A 22,977-nucleotide genomic window follows, 5' to 3' on the forward strand; every position below is an offset into this window, starting at 1 on the left:
TTCCTTTGCAAATGCGAGGCGTTTTTCCTTGTTCTTCTTAGTGATATACGGCTTCTTTCTAGGCATGCGACCATGCAAGTTATGTTTTTTAAAGTGTTTCGAACTGTTTGGGGTGTAACTTAAACATTATAGTCCCGTTGAACAGAAACTGCTATTTCTGGAGCACTTGTTGATGGGTTGCTATGAATTTCCTTAAGAACTGCGAGCTTTTGGTTGCGGCTTAACTTTTCTGGACGACCAGAACGAGGTCTGTTGTTGGCTGTGCCAAGCTCTCTGTACCGAGCAATTATGTAATGAATCCGTCCCTGGTGGTTTCTCAAAAATGTTTCCTATTTCGCAAATAGATTTGCCTCTTTTATGTAAATTAATAATAGCTTCCCGCGTTGGGCAGGGAACTTCCATACTGATATCTAACTAATATCTAATATCAATACTAATGTCAAACCAAATGTATAAATCATACTCAGAGTATAATATAAAATAACCATCAGGTCCAAAGGTTCCTACCTGGCAATATAAAAGTATTTATTTGGGTGTTCGGATACTTTTTTTACTGAGTATATATATTTTGTTATTCATTATTATCCCTACAACAACAACAAAAAAAAGTTATAATAACTATTACTAAACTGTTTGCTGTGCCTAGCAAATTACAAAAACAAAGAAAATTAAATAAACATAACACTTTTATTTCATTGAAACAGAAAATTAATTGGGAACACTGCGAATTAAAAGAAAATTAAAACTTAAGTTCTTAGAGTTTTCTTTTGTTTTGGTTCACCTTGATCTCCAAGGTTTCATTTGCGAAATAAGACTGTTGCTATCTCAGGAAAATAGCTTATCCCAAGAAAGAGAGGCTCCATAACTCCGGCTCTATTTGCAGTTAAAACTAAATAAAAAAGTTTATTTGCCTTGAGATAGACACTTCATTGGGACTGCAGGTCCATTCTCTTTACTTCTCGGGAATTTTCTTTCGGCGAACCTTCTCACCGATGAAGAAACACAGACGAAGTTTGGTAGGCCTCCCAAATTAATCCGTCAAGCCGTTCGAGGTTTATTCTGGCTGTCCGCTGTCCCACAAACACTTGTCGTGTCTCAGCGCCTACTCAATCATGTCGTGTCCCCATTCTTTTCACTCAATCGCGCACAAAGGTCAGAAGTTATAGCAATCAGTCTTACCTATCGCTTTATAGCAATACTATTTGTTGTAACAATACAATTCTCCCAAAATTTCTCACAAATGATTCACTAATAATGACATAAAATGGATAGAAATTTGACTTGGCAAGAAATAATCAAGCTTGTCTTTTAAGAGGTTTTCTTGCCTCACCTTTGCCAGCGAACATAGAATTTTTCTTATTAGATTTATTGAGTTCTGCAAACTATGTTCATAATATTTTGGGCCAAGAAATTTATCTGCATTTATACATAAGAGAATTGTTATTCTTTCATCTTGCCTAATTTAACTTGGAATAGCCTTGTTCCTTGCTTCTTTAATTTCTTTATGTATTTCTTGCAGTCTTAAATAAAAATAATAATAATGAAATCCTTAATTAAATTTTTTCAATTATTTTTGGTGATAAGAATTCTATTTGGAAAGAATTGAATCATATATGTTTGTCAAGATAACTTCCTTAGATAATTTCTCTTCCAATTCGTTCATCCTGAAGATAATAAGGAAGTTGGCTTCACATTATCAAAGATTAATAAATAGTCTAAATGCTTATTACAGAAAGCAGCAGTGATCCTGATTATGACCGCCCTTACTGTAAAGTTTAAATTATTGTATATCCATAAGAATTAAAAAAAAAAGAAAGAAGGAAGTTTAGAATAAAACAGTACTGTAATTGACTGTGCCTGAGTAAATGCTAAAGAAATTGTAATTTTTTTATTATAAAGCTCTGTAAAATATAGTAGTAGGACTGTATAAAAATATAATTACTTTTAAAGATCAGTGTAATATATAAGTATGTTTTTTAAAATTGTATATAAAAAGTGGCGAAATAACTGCGTGCTAGCAAATATATGGTTCCTTGATAGATAAATTGTAATATTTGATTGAAACTTACGCAACTTGAGAAAGAATTCAAAGTCATATCCTTCACAATAATTTTAGTGACAGATTTGAAACCGCAATTTAACGTTTAGTATAGTACTTAACGGTTACTCGAGAGTATATTTCACTTATTTAAGTAACTATGTAAATCACAAAATGAGTTTGCTTTTGACCCTAACAAAATATCTCAAAAACGAAATATATTCTGGAAATATGATTATGCTAAATGGTTTTCTCAGTCATTAAAAATTAATTGAAAACGTCTTTAGGATTTTCTTAAAAATTCGTTTATTTTATCTTTTGTTTGTTCTTGAGTCAGTTTGAAAAATTTTCACTTTTTTCTTTTCAGAAAAGTTTATAATAACTGTCTCGGAAGAAATCAGCTAAAATAAATAGTAGAAATTAAGAGGTACGCCTACTTGAGAGACGATCGTTGTGCCAGATAAATGGTGCGATCAATCATTTATACAAAAGTAGTACTTTTGCTAAAATTATTTGATTTTATGGCGTTAGTTTGGACATACATCCTAATGGAATTAGATTTAAAAATATTAATCTTTATTGTTAAATGTTTCAGAAATGTATAACTTTTTGCAATAATGTACCGAATAAGGTTTAGCTATGTAAATAATAATTATAAATTGTTACAATATATTGAAATTCTCATTGTCGATAACGGATATAATATAAATCCAGAATGTGACGAAAAGATCCTACATTCCAACAGCACTAACTTGAGATTAGTTAGGTGTAACTTACGTATGTGATAATTTAAACATAAATTTAAAATTACTACCCATATAAAATCTGGCTGAATTTATTTGTTTTGCTTAGAAATAATTTAGATATTATGTTATTTAAAGTACTACTTAAAAGTTTGTACAGTAGTAAACATTATTCAGTGATGTCAATTAATGATGGCTTAAAAAAATAAATTCTATGAATAACTGTATTATTTAGTTAGTACAACATTTGAGAACTGATTATTGGAATGAAATTAAACTCTAATATCAATTATTCTGTTTTGAGATAAACTGAAAGAGTAATCAGAATTTTTGGGCGTCATTATATTTTAGAATTTTTCTTGTAAATGTTATAAAAACTGTAAGTAGTTATATATTGAAACCCGTATTGGTACACATTCAAAGAAAAATTAGTAATAATAAAAATAGAATGGCTCCGAAATTATTTTTCCTTAACTCCTTACTTAAAAGTTTAATATTCAGTATACTGTGTGAATGTTTAGATTGTAGTTTAATTTATTTATTTTGAGAGAGAGGGAGCGATGTAAAAACCCAAAATTTTACAATTGATTTCTATTTGGATGCAGGCAGAAAGGTAATCTACTCATTTTTCAATAGTTTCTTGGTCTTCATTGATCTGAAAAAACCTTCGGCTCACACACGGAGGTGTGTATCGTAGTGAAGCCAACGATATCTTAGTACACCAGAGTTTTCTCTTGTCAAGAAATATTCCATCTTGGTGAACATAGCTGACGCTAACAAGGTTAATGCTCAAAAGCATTGTTTGTGTGTTGTAGAGGATAAGTAATGGTTGAGATTCCAATAGAATATAGTTGGACAATCCACCCCGTAATAGAAAACCTTTCCCACCTCTAATAATTCATTTCGTCCCCATTGATGTATTTATTTTTGATATTTGTTATATTCAAACTTTAATAGCGCAAATCACTCATACCCGAATATTTCGGTGTCTATTTTTACCTTCATTGCAACTGAAGATATTTTATTAATATTTAACTAAATAAAAACATATTTTTCGTACCTTCCCTCCTTTATAAATAGCTTTCTTTTCTAGATAACGATATTCCATTTCACAAAACTGTCCACATCCCAGTTCACTAGTACCAGTTTCCACTCTTCTTAATTGTTAGCCAACGTATTGCATGTATATTTTATTCTAATTTTTATAAAATCGAAACGTTAGGTGTTCAACCCAAGAGCACAGCCAATAGCCAATAATTTAGAAGAAGTACTTAGACCAACGGTTAACTACAACAGTCTGATGAATTCATTTTACTATCTAAATTGCTTACCTTTTTATTTATTTATTGTTGCAGACGGACTAGTCGGATAATTTCTGCCATAAAAAAAAAAAACTATTCTAACTTGTTAAGAAAATGTAATAACATAATCAGAGGGTGTGAAACACAATCGCACTAAAAAATTTATGCTAAGTAAGGTATAATTCGGTAAACAATGACAAGTTTTGAATACTAACAGTATATATGGTGTATCCAATACAAATGTTAACAAATAATTATTTTGTAAGTAAACAAAATAAAAAATTAAATTCACTAACTGTTATCGATTTAACACATTATAATTTTTATTGATAAGAAGGGACTCTTAATAAAATAATTTTAACTACTACATATCTGCCTGGGAACCGAATCCATTATTTTCATGTGCCTCAATTTTAAATAATAATTGGCCCAAAGTAGGCAAGTAAGAATGAATATTTATCTACCAAATAATATACCTTCATATTTCTGTACTGTTTAAATGATTTTTTTTTTAATAGGGCATAATTTTTCAAGCAGTTGTACTTATTGTTCTTAAACAACGTTATCATTCACTCTATTCAATTCTTTTGACATCAGAAACCGATTCTCTAAAAATATCCGAACAATTTTTAGTGAGTTCTTTCCTATGTTATGTTTATTGAACACATTTCATTCTTTAAGAAATAAATGTTCACTCTCTTCTCATGGGAGAATTGGATTAATAAGTCCCTTATTAATCCTTATTAATAAGTCCCTTATTAATCCTTATTAATAAGTCCCTTATTAATCCTTATTAATAAGTCCCTTATTAATAAGTCAATTTAGACTTCCCATTTATTATTTCAAATGGTTCGGAAATTGCAATTTTGTTTTTAATGATTCTTTATGCTTTAAGGCATTCCACATTTAAAGAATCACATTACAATAACTATCCTTTAACACAACATTCTAGTTGGGGCATCGCATAGTTGTTTATTAAAATATATTTTGTTATGTATAATTTATCTTAACATTTATAGTTTTGGATGTAATTAAGAGATATGTATTGTTGCAGTCTGAATGAGTCCTCCAAGCAGACATCTGTTCCTACTAATGACAGGAGGTGGCATGGGATACCATCCTCAATTTAAATTTAAGTGGCTTATTAAAGTATATGCAATCTATTTGTTCATTATGTTAATGATGAATTATTATACATTAACCATGGCCTGGCTAAGTGCTGATCATACTGATTTTGACGTAAAAGCCGAATTAATACAGTATTACCTAGAATGCTTTCACATTTTAGCTAAGTTTCTAAATTTTCTATTCAGACAGAAAGAAGTGAGAGAATTGTTAAGGACCGCCGATGAAATAAGGGAAGCGTGTAGATCTGATCCAGACAACCAATCAGTGATTGAACAGAATGAAAAAACTGAATCAACTTTGGCTAGATTTACAGTTATTGGAGCGGAAACCGTCATTGTCACATTCTTCGCTTGTACATGGATAAATTATGTGACAACTGGGAAAAAGAAATTACCTCTCTTATATTGGATCCCGTTTGATTCGCTAAAATACTTCTGGCAGGCTGTTATATTTCAATTGCTACTTTTCTTAACACCTGTCCAAATTTACTCCTGCTGCATGGGATTTAATGTTTTATTAGCTATGGTTGCCACATCGCAAATGAGGATTTTACAGCGACTTTTAACTACTAGAGATTCAAAAGCAGCAGCGAGAATTTCTACATACGAGACACATCAAGGCATTAATAAGTTAGCAATTAATTACTTTTATTAATATTTGCAAACTTGAAATTAATTATTCATTTTATATTCTGATTTGTGTGTGAGTTAATATATGTAGAGTGTTTTAAATATTTGAATAACCTAAAACTTTTTACAGGTTGATATTACAAATGAATGAATTATTGTCTGGCCAGTTTCTATTCGAAATTTCTTTATCTGCACTTATACTTTCTATACGAATTTTCGCCTTCATCAAAGTAAGTAATTCTGACTTTAAATTAATAGTTATCAAATCCCAAAAATTTAGTAATTTTAAAAACAATGGAATAAATGAGATCAACTTTCTATACCCGTCCTCTGAAAAAAAAGTTTGGTTACACTGTGAGGGCTTCATTCATTTTGATGTGACCTCTGAAATCGTGATATTGCATCCCAGTTCTACTCAATTTAAAGTAGAGTTATGCTCTCCGATTAGATGAATAAAAATTCAATAGATGAGAAAACAAGTATTTTTTTAATTTTAAATTTAAGTACCACAGACCAGATTTATAACAAATTAGTAAAGGAATTAGAATTTTTATTAACACGCCTTGTGCTATGCTAAGCACGAAAACAATTTCGAATTAATAATATATTAATATTCATTAATAAATGGTTATCCTGCTCAATATAAGTGTATTTCTCCATTATTTTTAAAGGCAATTTTATCAGGAAAGGAGGGCCTAGTTTTTACTGCAGGAATATTACTTTTAGCAATGTCCTCGCCTTGTGTTATAAGCTGGGTAGGTGAACTGATTAAATCAGAGGTAAGTATCATTTATAACATTTTAATTTGTTGGAACCATTAAAATGACTAATTGCTATAAAACTTTTTTCCCTTATTTAACTTTGAACATACGTATATACAACTGGCGTCAAATATCTTGAAATAATTATAGTCTGAAAGCCTGTAAACTTAGATACATTATTTTTCATTTTTAGACTTCCTCTCTGTTGAACCATTACGAATTTTTTTTATAGTTATTTTTAAAATAAAGGAATTTTCATTAGACTGTCGCAAGAGTGGATTCTAAATATTGATCTGAGGCAGGCAATTTACAATCTAAATATAATTTCATGAATATGGAATTCAGCCATTGTCTAAAAATTTGAATCCCTCATATTCTTCCTGATTTAAAACTATTTGACAGCGTTTTAAACTACATACAACAATAAACGAAATAATACACTGTATAAAAACTTTTAAAGACCTTAAATATCTTGATTTCTAAATATTAGTAAAGAAACAATTAGTCAAATACCATGATTATCGCTCCACCAACTAACATCAGAATAGAGCAGATTTCACAACTAATCATTTGATACTTTTTAAAATTAAATAAACTTTCTTGAATTCCATCCAAGTTTTAGGTTGCTCGAAGGGTAGCAGATTCCGCATTTTACCGCTATCTTTACAATTATTCTAGAATGATTATTGTCCTTTATTACTGGTTTTTAGTGTAAGCAAACTGCCAGTATGTTTCCCGAACCTGTATTTTGTTCCCCCTCATTGTTGGAGCTTAATAATTCGTTACAACAGCTTGAGGTTATTGCACCGGGACGTCGGTGTTTTTCGAATGTAACGTTTAGATTAAATTAACTTGGGCATATTTACAAATTCTAAAAATTGAAATCATAATTAATACAAACTAATTTCGTCTGCAATTAATGTAATACACATACATAAAGATTTGTAGAGCATTTTTCTGTCATGGAAAATTAGTCACAAGGTTAATTAGGTTTTGCAATTTTCTCCTTGGTACTTTGAAATTCAAAACAGATAATAGTTACTCTGATTTAGATAAATTGGATAAAGTAATTAGTTATTATTATTCGACAAAACTTGTCTGTCACATTCTTGAAACGAATCAGATTTCTAAGATATCCCGCCCTGAATGGACATACTCCCAAATTAATTTAAAGATTCTGTTAAAAGTCTGGCAATATCTTTTCCTCACTCTATTTTCTTGCACATTTCTCAGATATTTTAATTATTTATACTTTTTTAATTGTTTCAAACTGTGAGATAGTCATCTTCACTTTTTCAGAGTGAGAAAATATTTGAAGCAGCCTACGACAATGTATGGTACGAGGAGGAAGTCAAAACTAAAAAAGAATTAATATTGGTACTAAGGGCTTCACAACGGCCACATACACTCCACTATCGTCATATCATCTCTTTTAATAGGCAACAATTTGCATCGGTAGTATACTCCTTTTATTGTAAATTTTCAGACGGTTTAAATATTACCATGGATTATTTGATTGATAAGTATAAATATTAGGTCTATTATGACAAAGAACTTTCTTGTGGCCGGGATTAGGCGTTTTGCTGCCGTAAAGTTGATTTTAAAAAATAAGAACATTTCCATAGCGCTAAAATAAACCTTATAAAAAAAACAATTCTCAGACCTTTCAGACTTGTATGAAGCAAATTCCTGGATCCTGACTGCTGGGTCTGAAATACGTCTTTTTGATGGTAGAGGCAGATAGAAAGGAATATATTTTTTGACCAGTAGTGGAAGGAGGGGAGAAACTTATAGTTAAAGAAGTTCTTTTAAAAGAAAGGATATCCTTGTAAGAACTTTGATTTCTAGGCTCTGGGTTAGAACACTTGTCCCGCATGGAGAGAGAGAGATCGTGTTCCAATACGGGCGTAGGAAAGACATTTCAAGGGCAAAGATCCCGAGGTTGAGCGTGCCATAGATGGTTGAAATATTTAAAGGAGGATTTTGGGTATGAGAGGTGCACCACCAACAATGGGATTTTATAAAAGAAGTTCAAGGTCCTTCTGGCTAAAACTGAAAAAAAAAAGAAAGTTTATTTCAGCATAAACTTACCAACGATAGCAACAGCTATGCTTTTAATTGGTGGACCCAAAAAACTTTGTGTTTTATTCTTTAATTGGTCTCTCTTTGTATTGAAGGGACACAAGTAATGGAAGTATTTTGTTACCTAAAATTTAAATTTAGATTCAAGCTGAAAAACAAAATATTATGTCCAGTGTTCAGCAATAATTCTTTCAAGCTATATTTTTATTCTATGAAATAGAAAACATTATAAGTTTCCTTTTATTCTAGATGATGCAAGCAACCTATTCATATCTTACTTTGCTCTTAAGATTTGGCGACTTGTAATTACTTATTACAAGTGTAACTATTGCCAAGATAGATATATAAGAAAAATTGTGTATGAAGGATGTTACACTCCACTAACATATAATGCACGTATTATCTGTTTATTAAACTTGTAGTCAATAATGGTCATTGCAATTTGAATGATTAGATGCACATGTTATTAGTTTAGTTAATCTAAATATTATTTAGTGAAATGCATTACTAAAAAATAAATAAAAAAATCTGGAGTTTTGTTTTCTTATATACAGGGTGAACCAGTAAATGTCCATAGGCCTACTGCGTATAGTACATCTCAAGTGGACTTCAAAGGCGTATGGCCAACTTCATATTTTCCACTGTTCTTGAGTGACGTCACTTAATTTTGTTTTTTCTAAAAACATTACTTTTTTGCAGTAAAAATGTTATTACTCAGAAAGTTTTAGTCCGAATTCGATTCTGATGACACGGTTAGAATGACAGAAAATTTTTCTAAAAATTGACACCATTTCGAAGTATAAGTTATTCTCCAAACAGCCTCAATCTTCCTCCGAATACTGGAAAAATAAAAGTAATCGAAAATTTTAAGAAAACTCATTAGGCCCTTATGTGATCATTATCAGACCTAGGTGCTGACACTTCTTATAAAGTTTCCTAGTCTAATGGGCTTTCAAACGGTATATCATTTTCCAGGATTTCTTTTATCTTTGTATGAGAAATTACGTTTGTTTTGCAAGAAAACGTATTTACGAGCACTCAAGAGTGTTAGTTATCAAGTTGTTAAATTAATTGAAAAACTCTTTTAGATGGACCAAAATTTAAAATATTTCCTAACATTTTCTCAAATATTTCAGTGAGATCAGAAGTAAATGTTTAAAGTGAAATTTGTAACCTTTGACTTCCTTATTTTAATAAGACAATTTACTTTAAAAATTGACTACTGGTCCATCGTTTTCCTGGAAAGTGTTTCTTATAAAAGTTATAATTCTACACTAATTTAACCAATACGCTAATTTTAAAGGAAATTTTAGGAGCCGATCCTGTCAAATAATTAATCACATAGCCGCAACATTCACAAAAACCACGGTAAAAGAAGCACGCAACATTATCTCCGATTTTTAAAATATTGGGCTATGATTCGGCTGCTTAATTTCAGTTTTATAGTCTGATTTATTCTAAAACGAAATGATTCCTTAAATTGTGACAAAAGCCGTAGTGCAAGTTGCGTAATAATGAATGCGAAATAATAATAATAATGAATTTTCTCATCGCAGAAGAGAAAAACCACTTTTGATAATTTATGTACTGTGTTAAAATAGATAGTTCATTTAATTGGAAAATTCATTCCATAATTAATATGTAAGATATTCTTAAACTAAAATAATTAATTAAATAAGAGTAGTGAATAAGAATTATCGATTTAATTTTTTCGTCCAATATTAAAGAGGGACACAGCACCACAAGTTAGTGTAATTATTGTGGTTAGGTAAAGCACATATATGTCTCTCCTTACTAAATCAATATTGTAAAGCAGACGCTTTCTAAATAAAGTATAAGTTAGAAATTTAATCTATAAAACAATACATTTAAATTTAAAGAAAAAATAAATAGCTTGTCAAAATAGTACGTAGAATACAGAAAGAATTTAAATTTTCAAGCAGAATTTTGCCGCAAAATCAGGTTTTTAAATCTTCTAGTAGGGACCATTCAATCTGTCCAGTTGACAAGGAAATATTGAAAAAAATTTTTTTTGTTAAAAATTTATACACGATAATTGCATTGGGTAATTTAATGCAATTAGGATTAGACATGTGCGACATTGTTATTTAATAAGTGCTGTTATGGCGATCCTTAAACAAACAAATTTAAAATTCAAAGAACTTTCATAAAAGCAAAATGCTTTTTAAAGAATCACTTAACTAAAGCTTTGAATACAAAGATTATTAATTGAGTAAAAACCAACAAGAAATATAATAAGAGAAACATAGTTGCACAGGTAAGAATAAAATATTGTATTACTACTGAAAAATAATTATTAATACAAAAATATAATTATTGTGCCAAATAATTATTCTTCTGACAAAAAAAAGTCCTACATTCATGCCAACAATATTTCAATATTTCCTTCCGTACTTAATTCTAAATTTTAAATGACCAATTCAGTCCAACCCTTAACAATTTTATTGTTATTTTCATTTATTTTATTTTTGGCGCATCGGCATCGAAAACTTGGCCATTCGCTTCTTCTTATCACCCAAAATCTCAAGTGCTGGCTTCTCCTCTTCCCACGCTTAGACCTTTACAGCCTCCACTAGGAAGTATATAAATAATATGCAGTCTCCGAGCGATATTGAAGCAAATCGCCTCTCTTCTGCTATTTATCCATCGAATCTAGTCGACGGAAGAAACAGAGTTGCTGACATTCTGGCACTATCCTTTCTTCTCTTTTATGCTTCGGGTAGCTATTGAAGAATTCCAAGAGCAAAGAACGAGGACGCGGCTCTTTGGCGTAAGAGCCAAAAGCTTAGAATTAGGACCGGTAGAACTTGAGGTCATGGAATCATCCCTCCTACTCTCGGTAATGTGCCTTCAGCAGCATTTAACTTAGCTTTATACTTTTTTTGTTGCAGCTATGATTCCTCCAAGCACACGATTATATTTATTGATAGAAATGGCTGGTTTTGGTTACCGTCCTGAGCATAAATATCCCACCTGTATGAAATTATACATGATTTTTATGATGATTACATATGCAATAAACTGGTGTATAATTATTGTTGCGTTGTACTATGAAGAGGATAATTTCAATACAAAAGCTGAATTAATCCATTATCTTTTAGAAAGTGTGATTGCAACTGTAAAATATTTAAACTTTCTCCTCAGATTTAAAGAAGTGAGAGGATTAATGAAATTTGTAGATGAAGTAAGGGAATCATGTAGATCTGATCCAAATAATCAATCATTTATCGAGGAGAGTGAAAAATCTGAATCTAAAGCATTAAAAAATTGTTTCATTGTTGCAATCACTGTGCCCATAATTTTCTGTACTTCTTCTTCGTTGGTTTATATGATAAGTGGATTAAAGAAATTACCATTTTTATATTGGGTACCATTTGATTCGCAACGATATTTTTGGTTTGCTCTCGCTTTTCAACTTATAATCTATTCGACAGCATTCAAAGTTTATTTAGGAAGTTTTGGCTTCAACATTTTGTTAGTTATGGTTATCACATCATACATGAAAGTTTTACAGCGATTGTTGACTACAAAATATGGTGAAACTGCCAAGAGAAGGTCTGCTTACATTCTGCACCAAAATATTAACAGGTTTGTAAAATATTCAAATATTTTAAAAAAATATTGCGTTTTTAATTCAAAAGGTAATTGTGAATTAGTTTTTATTTTATTCATTTGTTTATTTATTTCCGCATTGAGTACTACGGCTATTAACAACTTTTCATCAAATCTATTAAATTATTTTATAAATTCCCCGTCTATATTGCCATTACACTTGTTTTACTTAAACGAACATTACAATTATTACTTAAACAACTAATCACAGTAGTAAAAATTTTTTTTTAGACATTAAAGTAAAAATTTCATTGTTATAAGAAATGTTTTGAGGCTCTGTATTGAGCAAATTGATTGGAAATTCAATGCTCTTTCGTTTGAAATAAGCAGATTTGTTGTAGGATAAAGGATAGAAAAGTTAAGGCAGTTTTTATGGTGAAAAACGCGAATATCGACGGAAAAGTTAAAAATGCAAATATCTTGGACACTATTGAGAATCGGACCAAAGTGAAGAGAATATTTTTTGTTGCATTTGGGCCGCTAAATCACCTCCCGAAGTTGAAGTTTCGACCACTCGTCCGAATACACTCTGTATATACAGGGTGAACCAGTAAATAACGTCCATAGGCCTACTGTTTGTAGTACATCTACAGTGGACTTCAAAGACGTATAGGCCAACTTCATATTTTACACTGTTCTTGAGTGACGTCACTTTATTTATTTTTTCTAAAATCATTACTTTTTTGCAATAAAAATGTTATTACTCAAAAAGATTTAGTCCGAATGCGTTTCTGATGACACGGTTAGAATGACAGATAAATTTCCTAAAAATTGACACCATTTTGAAGCATAAGTTATTCTCCAAACAGCCTCAATCTTCCTCCGGAATTAGGGAAAATAAAAGTAATCGAAATTTTTAAGAAAACTCAATAGGCCTTTACGTGATCGTTATCAGACCTAGGTGCTGGCACTTTTCATAAAGGTTTCCTGGTCTAATGGGCTTTCTCAGGGTATATCATTTTCCAGGATTCCTTTTATCTTCATATGAGAAATTACATTTGTTTTGCAAAAAAAAGTGTTCACGAGCAATCAACGTATTAGTTATAATGTTTAATTCATTGAAAACTCATTTAGATGGACAAGTAATCAATTTTTAAAGTAGATTGTCTTAAAAGAAGGAAGTCAAAGGTTGCAAATTGCATTTTAAACATTCACTTCTGATCTCACTGAAATATTTGAGAAAATGTTAGGAAATATTTCAAACGTGCTATTTTTATAGAAGGTTAATTTGCTAAGTTTCAAATAGGGTACAATATTTTTTTATTATTTATTTATTACATTTACATCTGTTATAGTCTACAAGACATACAGAGGGGGTTGGCCTTATTAAAATAGGGTACAATAGAAAATTTTGAAAAACCAAGTCTAACAGATCAAGGAAGTTTATTTATAAGATACCTAGTTGTATTGATTAATTCCAGATTCCGATATAAGTATTATCTGTTAGTGGGTTCAAAGGGTTTTTAAGGCTTATTCACATTCTTAACAATTCAATAGTGCAGTTATGTGTGAAATTGTTATTTGGAGTAAATACAAACTAGGTATATGAATTATTGTTTAAGTACTTGTTTAAAATATTTCCTAACATTTTCTCAAAATATTTCACTGAGATCAGAAGTAAATGTTTTAAGTGCAATTCACAACCTTTGACTTATTTATTTTAAGACAATGTACTTTAACAATTGACTACTGGTCCATCTAAAAGAGTTTTCAATGAATTAAACAACTTGATAAACTAACACTGTTGAGTGCTCGTGAACACGTTTTCTGGTAAAACAAACGTAATTTCTCATACGAAGTTAAAATGAATCCTGGAAAATGATATACCGTTAGAAAGCCCATTAGGCAAGGAAACTTTTGTAAAAAGTGCTAACACCTAGGTCTCATAATGATCACGTAAGGGCCTAATAAGTTTTCTTAAAAATTTCGATTACTTTTATTTTTCCAGTTTCCGGAAGAAGATTGTGGCTGTTAAAAAAGGAAGTTAAAAAAGAGTATAACAGAAAAACTCGTTCACTGTAGATAAAAGTTAATTTCTTATGTTAACAATTTGTAATGAATAGTAAATCAAGAGAGGACGAGAACCGATATGCCTAAAATAAAGAGGTTGGTTGATAAGTTAAGGCAAATAGAGTGGAAAAATCTGCAAAATAAAAGTCCGACAAATTATGTGGAACAATTAGAAGTGACAATTTGCAACTTGCATAGATTGTTCAATAATCTAGAATCCTTGTATGAGTCAGTAATAACACCAATTCTAAATCTTATTAGTCCAAATCTTATTAATGGGTACTTTTAAGAGCGAACGGTGTGCTGTTCTCACCTTTTTTTTTACTATTCGCAAACCACCCAGTTAATCTCTTGCCTTATTATTATTATTATTATAAGAGCGCCCAAAATATGTTCCCTTACTTTGCTAAATGTAAAGAAATCAAAAATTCCAATTAAAGTTTTATTTATACATTTTCTCTAACTTTCAAAAAAAAAAAAAATTATAAATAAATAACTGTTTTTCAGATTGGTGTTTCTAACTAATGAATTTTTATCTGGCCAATTTCTGTTCGAAATATCCTTTTCAGCAATTAAACTGTCGTTGAGAATATTTGCATTCATCAAGGTAACAAACAAAATAATTTAACGTATAAGATTGAATTTTTTTTTTTTTTTTGAAATCGAATTTACGTATTTAATAGATCTTGAAATCTATTTAATCTGCGTAGTTGCAAACAAAAAACTCTTTGGATAATATGATTCTTAATACGAAAACTTTGGAATTTTAACTTTTATAAGAAACCAGGGAAATTTTTTTTAAAATTGAGTGTTTTTCAACGTTACACTTTTTCGTGCACTTTTATACAACTGCCCTTCCGGACAGTTTTAATTAACCTAATGGTTTTAGTGCATGAGTTGGCTATCTTTTATGGGCGTTATTCCACAGGAATAAATACAAACTTGTACCAAGCACCGACAATATTCTTTATTTCGAAATTTTTAGTCTACTCACATGTTCTTGAAAAAATTAGAATTCTAGATCACTGAATAAAGCACATCGCAGTTTCCATAATAGAATTACAATGATTTGTGTACAACAAACAATTTTGTACATACGAGTATCAGTTCATACTTTATAATATTTTTCCCCAGTAATAATAGAAACCAGTCATTTAGATTTTTTAATTCAACTCTAAATATCTCGTTTTCTGTTCGATCGATTTATACTAAAATGTATACAATTATAGACAATAGTAGTCTCCAAAATACAGGTAAAATATAAACATAATCTATCGAGTAGTTTTCGAGATATTTGAAGTTAAAATTTTCACTTTATAGAACAGAAACAAACTGTAACCCTAAATATCTCGTTTTCTGCACGATAGATTTTTACTAAAATTTAAACAATTATAGACAACAGTAGTCTACATATACAGGGGAAACATAAACAAAATCTATCGAGTAGTTTTTGAGATATTTGAAGTTAAAATTTTCACTATATACAACGGAAACAAACTTTAAGTCTAAATATCTCGTTTTCTGCTCGATAGATTTTTACTACAATTTAAACAATTATAGACAATAGTAGTGTCCATATACTGGTGAAATATAAACAAAATCTATCGAGTAGATTTTGAGATATTTGAAGTTAAAATTTTCACTTTATAGAACAGAAACAAACTGTAACCCTAAATATCTCGTTTTCTGCACGATAGATTTTTACTAAAATTTAAACAATTATAGACAATAGTAGTCTACATATACAGGGGAAACATAAACAAAATCTATCGAGTAGTTTTTGAGATATTTGAAGTTAAAGTTTTCACTTTATACAACGGAAACAAACTTTAACTCTAAATATCTTGTTTTCTGCTCGATACATTTTTACTAAAATTTATGCACTTTTAGTCAATAGTAGTGTCCATATACAGGTGAAATATAAACAAAATCTACCGAGTAGATTTTGAGATATTTGAAGTTAAATTTTTCACTTTATAGAACAGAAACAAACTGTAACCCTAAATATCTCGTTTTCTGCTCGATAGATTTTTACTACAATTCAAACAATTATAGACAATAGTAGTGTCCATATACAGGTGAAACATAAACAAAATCTATCGAGTAGTTTTTGAGATATTTGAAGTAAAATTTTTCACTTTATAGAACGGAAATAAATTTTACCCTAAATATCTCGTTTTCTGCTCGATAGATTTTTACTAAAATTTAAACAATTATAGACAATAGTAGTCTCCATATACAGGTGAAATATAAACAAAATCTATCGAGAAGTTTTAGAGATATTTGAAGTTAAAGCTTTCACTTTATAGAACGGAAAAAAAATGTATCCCTAAATAACTCGTTTTCTGCTCGATAGATTTTTACTAAAATTTGTGCACTTTTAGACAATAGTAGTCTCCATATAAAGGTAAAATATAAACCAAATCTATCAAGTAGTTTTCGAGATATGTAAGGTTAAAATTTTCAATTTATAGAACGGAAAAAAAATTTATCCCTAAATAACTCGTTTTCTGCTCGATAGATTTTTACTAAAATTTGTGCACTTTTAGACAATAGTAGTCTCCATATAAAGGTAAAATATAAACCAAATCTATCAAGTAGTTTTCGAGATATGTAAGGTTAAAATTTTCAATTTATAGAACGGAAACAAACTTTAACTCTAAATATCTTGTTTTCTGCTCGATAGATTTTTACTAAAATTTATGCACTTATAGACAATAGTAGTCTACATATAATGGTAAAATATAAACCAAATCTATGGAGTAGTTTTCGAGATATTTAAGGTTAAAATTTTCAATTTATAGAACGGAAACAAACTTTAACTCTAAATATCTCGTTTTCTGCTCGATAGATTTTTACTAAAATTTGTGCACTTTTAGACAATAGTAGTCTCCATATAAAGGTAAAATATAAACCAAATCTATGGAGTAGTTTTCGAGATATTTAAGGTTAAAGTTTTCAATTTATAGAACGGAAACAAACTTTAACTCTAAATATCTCGTTTTCTGCTCGATAGATTTTTACTAAAATTTATGCACATTTAGTCAAAAGTAGTCTCCATATAAAGGTAAAATATAAACCAAATCTATCGAGTAGTTTTCGAGATGTTTGAAGTTAAAGTTTTCACTTTATAGAACAGAAATAAACTGTAACCCTAAATTTCTCGTTTTCTGCTCGGTAGATTTTTACAAAAATTTATGCACTTTTAGTCAATAGTAGTCTCCATATAAAGGTAAAATATAAACCAAATCTATCGAGTAGTTTTCGAGATATTTGAAGTTAAAAAGTTTCACTTTACAGAACGGAAACAAACTGTAACCCTAAATATCTCGTTTTCTGCTCGATAGATTTATACTAAATATTGTGCACTTTTAGACAATAGTAGTCTCCATATAATGGAAAAATATAAATCAAATCTATGGAGTAGTTTTCGAGATATTTAAGGTTAAAATTTTCAATTTATAGAACGGAAACAAACTTTAACTCTAAATATCTCGTTTTCTGCTCGATAGATTTTTACTAAAACTTACACAATTATAGACAATAGTAGTCTCCATATACAGGTGATATATAAACAAAATTTATGGAGTAGTTTTCGGGATATTTAAGGTTAAATTTTTCAATTTATAGAACGGACACAAACTTTAACTCTAAATATCTCGTTTTCTCTTCGATAGATTTTTACTAAAATTTATGCACTTTTAGTCAAAAGTAGTCTCCATATAAAGGTAAAATATAAACCAAATCTATCGAGTAGTTTTCGAGATATTTGAAGTTAAAATTTTCACTTTATAGAACAGAAATAAACTGTAACCCTAAATATCTCGTTTTCTGCTCGATAGATTTTTACTAAAATTTATGCACTTATAGACAATAGTAGTCCACATATACAGGTAAAATATAAACCAAATCTATGAAGTAGTTTTCGAGATATTTAAGGTTAAAATTTTCAATTTATATAACGGAAACAATCTTTAACTCTAAATATCTCGTTTTCTGCTCGATAGATTTTTACTATAATTTATGCACATTTAGTCAAAAGTAGTCTCCATATAAAGGTAAAATATAAACCAAATCTATCGAGTAGTTTTCGAGATATTTGAAGTTAAAATTTTCACTTTATAGAACAGAAATAAAATGTAACCCTAAATATCTCGTTTTCTGCTCGATAGATTTTTACTAAAATTTATGCACTTATAGACAATAGTAGTCTACATATACAGGTAAAATATAAACCAAATCTATCAAGTAGTTTTCGAGATATTTGAAGTTAAACTTTTCACTTTATAGAACAAAAACAAATTGTAACCCTAAATATCTCGTTTTCTGCTCGATAGATTTGTACTAAAATTTAGGTTCTTATAGACAATAGTAGTCTACATATAATGGTAAAATTTAAACCAAATCTATGGAGTAGTTTTCGAGATATTTAAGGTTAAAATTTTCAATTTATATAACGGAAACAAACTTTAACTCTAAATATCTCGTTTTCTGTTCGATCGATTTATACTAAAATTTATACAATTATAGACAATAGTAGTTCCCATATACAGGTAAAATATAAACCAAATCTATTGAGTAGTTTTCGAGATATTTAAGGTTAAAAGTTTCAATTTATAGAATGGAAACAAACTTTAACTCTAAATATCTTGTTTTCTGCTCGATACATTTTTACTATAATTTATTCACTTTTAGTCAATAGGAGTCTCCATATAAAGGTAAAATATAAACCAAATCTATCGAGTAGTTTTCGAGATATTTAAGGTTAAAATTTTCAATTTATAGAACGGAAACAAACTTTAACCCTAAATATCTCGTTTTCTGCCCGATAGAGTTTTACTAAAATTTACATAATTATAGACAATAGTAGTCTCGATATACAGGTAAAATATAAACCAAATCTATCGAGTAGTTTTTCGAGATATTTGAAGTTAAAAAGTTTCACTTTACAGAACGGAAACAAACTGTAACCCTAAATATCTCGTTTTCTGCCCAATAGAGTTTTACTAAAATTTACACAATTATAGACAATAGTAGTTCCCATATACAGGTAAAATATAAACCAAATCTATTGAGTAGTTTTCGAGATATTTAAGGTTAAAAGTTTCAATTTATAGAATGGAAACAAACTTTAACCCTAAATATCTCGTTTTCTGCCCGATAGAGTTTTACTAAAATTTACATAATTATAGACAATAGTAGTCTCGATATACAGGTAAAATATAAACCAAATCTATCGAGTAGTTTTTCGAGATATTTGAAGTTAAAAAGTTTCACTTTACAGAACGGAAACAAACTGTAACCCTAAATATCTCGTTTTCTGCCCGATAGAGTTTTACTAAAATTTACACAATTATAGACAATAGTAGTCTCCATATACAGGTAAAATATAAACCAAATCTATCGAGTAGTTTTCGAGATATTTGAAGTTAAATTTTTCACTTTTTAGAACGGAAACAAACTGTAACCCTAAATATCTCGTTTTCTGCTCGATAGATTTTTACTAAAATTTATGCACTTATAGAACACTTTTAAACTAGCAGGCAATAACACTTACTATTATGAAATCCAACCATAAAAAACTTAAAACCATTAAATTTTTGACAATAAATTTATAATATAAATATATAAATTACTTTAACAAGTAAGGACGTGAATTAATATTAGTGATTAATAACTTCGTTGAAATATTGAGGCCTTAGGATGTAAAAAATAATTATATTTATTTCCATCACAGCAGTTCTAATGTACCATAAATCCCTAATATTCTGTAGGGGTAGCTGTAAGTTTCTGTTTTTTTTTATTTTCCATTTTATATGTTTTCTTTATGTTTTTTTTTTGGTAAACAAATGACTTATAGGTGAAAATAAGTTGTACTTATATTTTTTCTGATGTTAAACTTTTTATTGTACTTCATGTTACATGTAATATACCTATGGGTTGGAAAGTAATTAATTGTTCATGTTAGAGCAAAGTCAGTGTTAAGAAAAGATATGAAAAGTTTCCTTAATTATAATAGGGTTAAAGTTTTTGGAGATATTTCAACTTAAAAAAAGCTTATAAAAGAGAAAAATAAAATTTCTTGATCTTGATCACAATAAAAAAAAAATTAATTTCAATGTCTGTAATAAAATTAATCAATTTTTTTTTTACAGTAAGTGCTAATTTTTATTCTAATCTCAGACTGTTTTTATTTACTTATTTATTTATTTTTTTAAGGTCTTTTCAACAAGAAAGCAAGATGTTTTTGTGTCTTTTGGAATATTAATCTTTTCAATGAGCTCTCCAGTTGCAATAAGCATTATTGGTGAAATGATCAAATCGGAGGTAAATTCTTGGATTTTAAAATTAAATTCACTGAGAAAATGATTAGCATTAATCCAAAGTTTTCATTGAATAAACATATTTTTTACTTAGCCAATTTCTATTTTATTTTATTTTCCCCAACATCTTTACCTCTCTAAGAATGCAATACTTCTAACAAACACAGCTTACTTTTAAAATCTTAATTTTATTTTAATTTATAATATACCTACTAGTTTTGTTTTATTTGATATAATGATGATTTTCACTTCAGTCTCCTTTGTTTTTTTTCTTTGTAGTAGTAATTAGTATTCGGTGTAAACGCCGAATTTATAAAAAGTAAATCTTACCTTTCACAAATATAAAATTTTGTTCTTTAAGTTGAGGACTTCAATAGAATGCCATACCGTTAAATTTTTCTTTCCTCTGTCATTTTTAACAATCCTTTTGTAGATTAAGAGATAACCTTTACATTAGTAACAGTAATCCCAAAAGGAAAGGTACTCGCTCTGTGTTAGAGCTTTGGATTCCCAAGACAAGATGGGTGTTCAGCTCCATCCATTAGATTTTTTTTTTAGTTCCCAGAGGCTACTTTACTCACAGCACAGAAATGGTTAAAGTTATCTAAAGAAAACACTTGAGGGGATTGTTAGAGCATTGAAACAGACTCCAGGCGCCAAAACTTTCAGATGTTGATGCGTCTTAGTTAAAAAAAACTATTATAATAACCCAAACATTATAACCATATTTTATAACTTCTTACCTAAGCTTTTCTAATTCTTGAAAATATTATTTCAGAGTGAGAAAATATTCGCAGCAGCCTACGACAACGTTTGGTATGAAGAGAAGGAAGAAAAAACCAAAAAAGAATTATTATTGGTGTTGAAAGCATCTCTACGTCCGCATAGTTTGCATTACCGCCGACTGACTTCTTTTAACATGGAGACGTTTGGAGAGGTAATTTTATAAACGTCAAATACATTAATTTAAATAATTAAATTGGCCCTGGACAGACAGAAAAAGAATTACCGTGAGACAATGTTTAAATAGCAATAATGACTGGTTTTTCTCTCTTTAGTTGGACAAATTTTAAGGAGTGAATGCAATCACTAATACGAAATAGGGTGCTAATGTACTTTAAAGAAAAAAGAAATGATTTTCCTTTACTTATTCTGTTCAAAACTCTTTTTTAGAATGGCATTTCATATAACCAATATTCCTAATTTTGTTGTGCGCCATCACAACTCAAGTTGGTTTCAATTACTCCATTACTTAACAACATCCCAACAATACCCCTATAGAAGTGTTACTGGGTTCGATTCCCGATCTTGGCCTTATATGTGTTAAAACAAGAAATCATTACTTTATCTAAAATTATAAACATTCTTTATTTTTAAAGCTGTGATTACCTTTTTTTTTGCAGTTACTTCAGGCTTCGTATTCATACCTCACAATGTTGTTACAGTTTAGCGAAATCAATTAAAGGAGTTCTTCAGTAGAAATAATTATTTTGCATCATCTTTCATGAGCTATTGCTTTTTAGTTATTAAAACTGTAATTAAATGTTGAGGTCATAAAAATTAAGTGATTTGTAGAAGATAATTGTTGCTATATTCAACATTAATTTAAATAATTGCTATTTAATAAATCATATGCTACAGAGATCTAACTCACCACCCTCTCACATTTGAACAAACCTTTTACCTTTATTTATTGAATTACAGCTAATCTATGGAAATGAAGTCATTGAAATTTGAATTTCAATTAATTTTAACTTCTAAAAATAAAAAGATTTCATATTCTGACAACACAAAAGAAGATTTGAGATATTAACTCTTAAGGTATTTAAGCAAATGCAAAATCCGTTTACAGTTTTGGAGGAAAAGATAACAGAATGACTTAGATGCCACTAAAGTGCGTTGTTTTCCCACCAATCGTTTTTACATAATGTATTCTTTAGTCTTAGTGCCAGAGACTAGTATCACAAGTAAATCTCAATCAAGGAGAATAAAAAAGAGAGTTTTCTCTTCTACTTTCAGTTTGTATCCGCTACTCTACTATAGAATTTCTACTTTAGAACATTACAATTTAAATTTATTGTATAAAGAAAATAAGGCGCCAGGGTAGCCGAGCGGTTAGAGGCGAGACTTGCAAAGTTAATAATATGTATTATGGTATTGGGTTCGATTCCAGGTCTAGGCCTTGGATTTTATTTAATGGTAAATAAAAGAAATTGTCAGTAAAGTATGTTTGTTGTCCGCCTCCGTCCACGACACGTAATTTGGACGTAAAGCCAACCTGAAAAAATAGGCATTACATTATCTTTTTTTTTGAATGAATGAATGAAGA

At 29.5% G+C, this 22,977-nt stretch overlaps 1 protein-coding gene across 3 annotated transcripts; it reads left to right on the forward strand.

Moving 5' to 3' along the window:
• Window positions 1-4,583: 4,583 nt before the first annotated feature.
• LOC141461485 (odorant receptor 4-like) lies at window positions 4,584-22,288 on the forward strand. Of its 3 annotated transcripts, XM_074142643.1 has the most exons (8): window positions 4,584-4,714; window positions 5,137-5,839; window positions 5,970-6,069; window positions 6,511-6,618; window positions 7,900-8,055; window positions 20,545-20,652; window positions 21,427-21,585; window positions 22,052-22,288. In XM_074142643.1, exons 2-8 carry the CDS (start codon window positions 5,142-5,144, stop codon window positions 22,109-22,111), a joined length of 1,389 nt encoding a protein of 462 aa, XP_073998744.1. In that variant the 5' UTR covers window positions 4,584-4,714; window positions 5,137-5,141; the 3' UTR covers window positions 22,112-22,288. The 3 variants fall into 3 exon arrangements, 2 of the variants coding, with proteins under 2 accessions (XP_073998744.1, XP_073998745.1); XR_012462940.1 differs by lacking the exons at window positions 20,545-20,652; window positions 21,427-21,585; window positions 22,052-22,288 and adding exons at window positions 8,932-10,960; window positions 11,595-11,756 and having other exon boundaries at window positions 4,585-4,714; XM_074142644.1 differs by lacking the exons at window positions 4,584-4,714; window positions 5,137-5,839; window positions 5,970-6,069; window positions 6,511-6,618; window positions 7,900-8,055 and adding exons at window positions 8,993-10,960; window positions 11,595-12,291; window positions 14,833-14,932.
• Window positions 22,289-22,977: the final 689 nt, after the last annotated feature.

This window comes from Rhodnius prolixus, unplaced genomic scaffold (assembly GCF_049639745.1).
Source record: "Rhodnius prolixus isolate KJV_2025 unplaced genomic scaffold, Rpr scaffold_6, whole genome shotgun sequence".
Lineage (NCBI taxonomy): Eukaryota > Metazoa > Arthropoda > Insecta > Hemiptera > Reduviidae > Rhodnius > Rhodnius prolixus.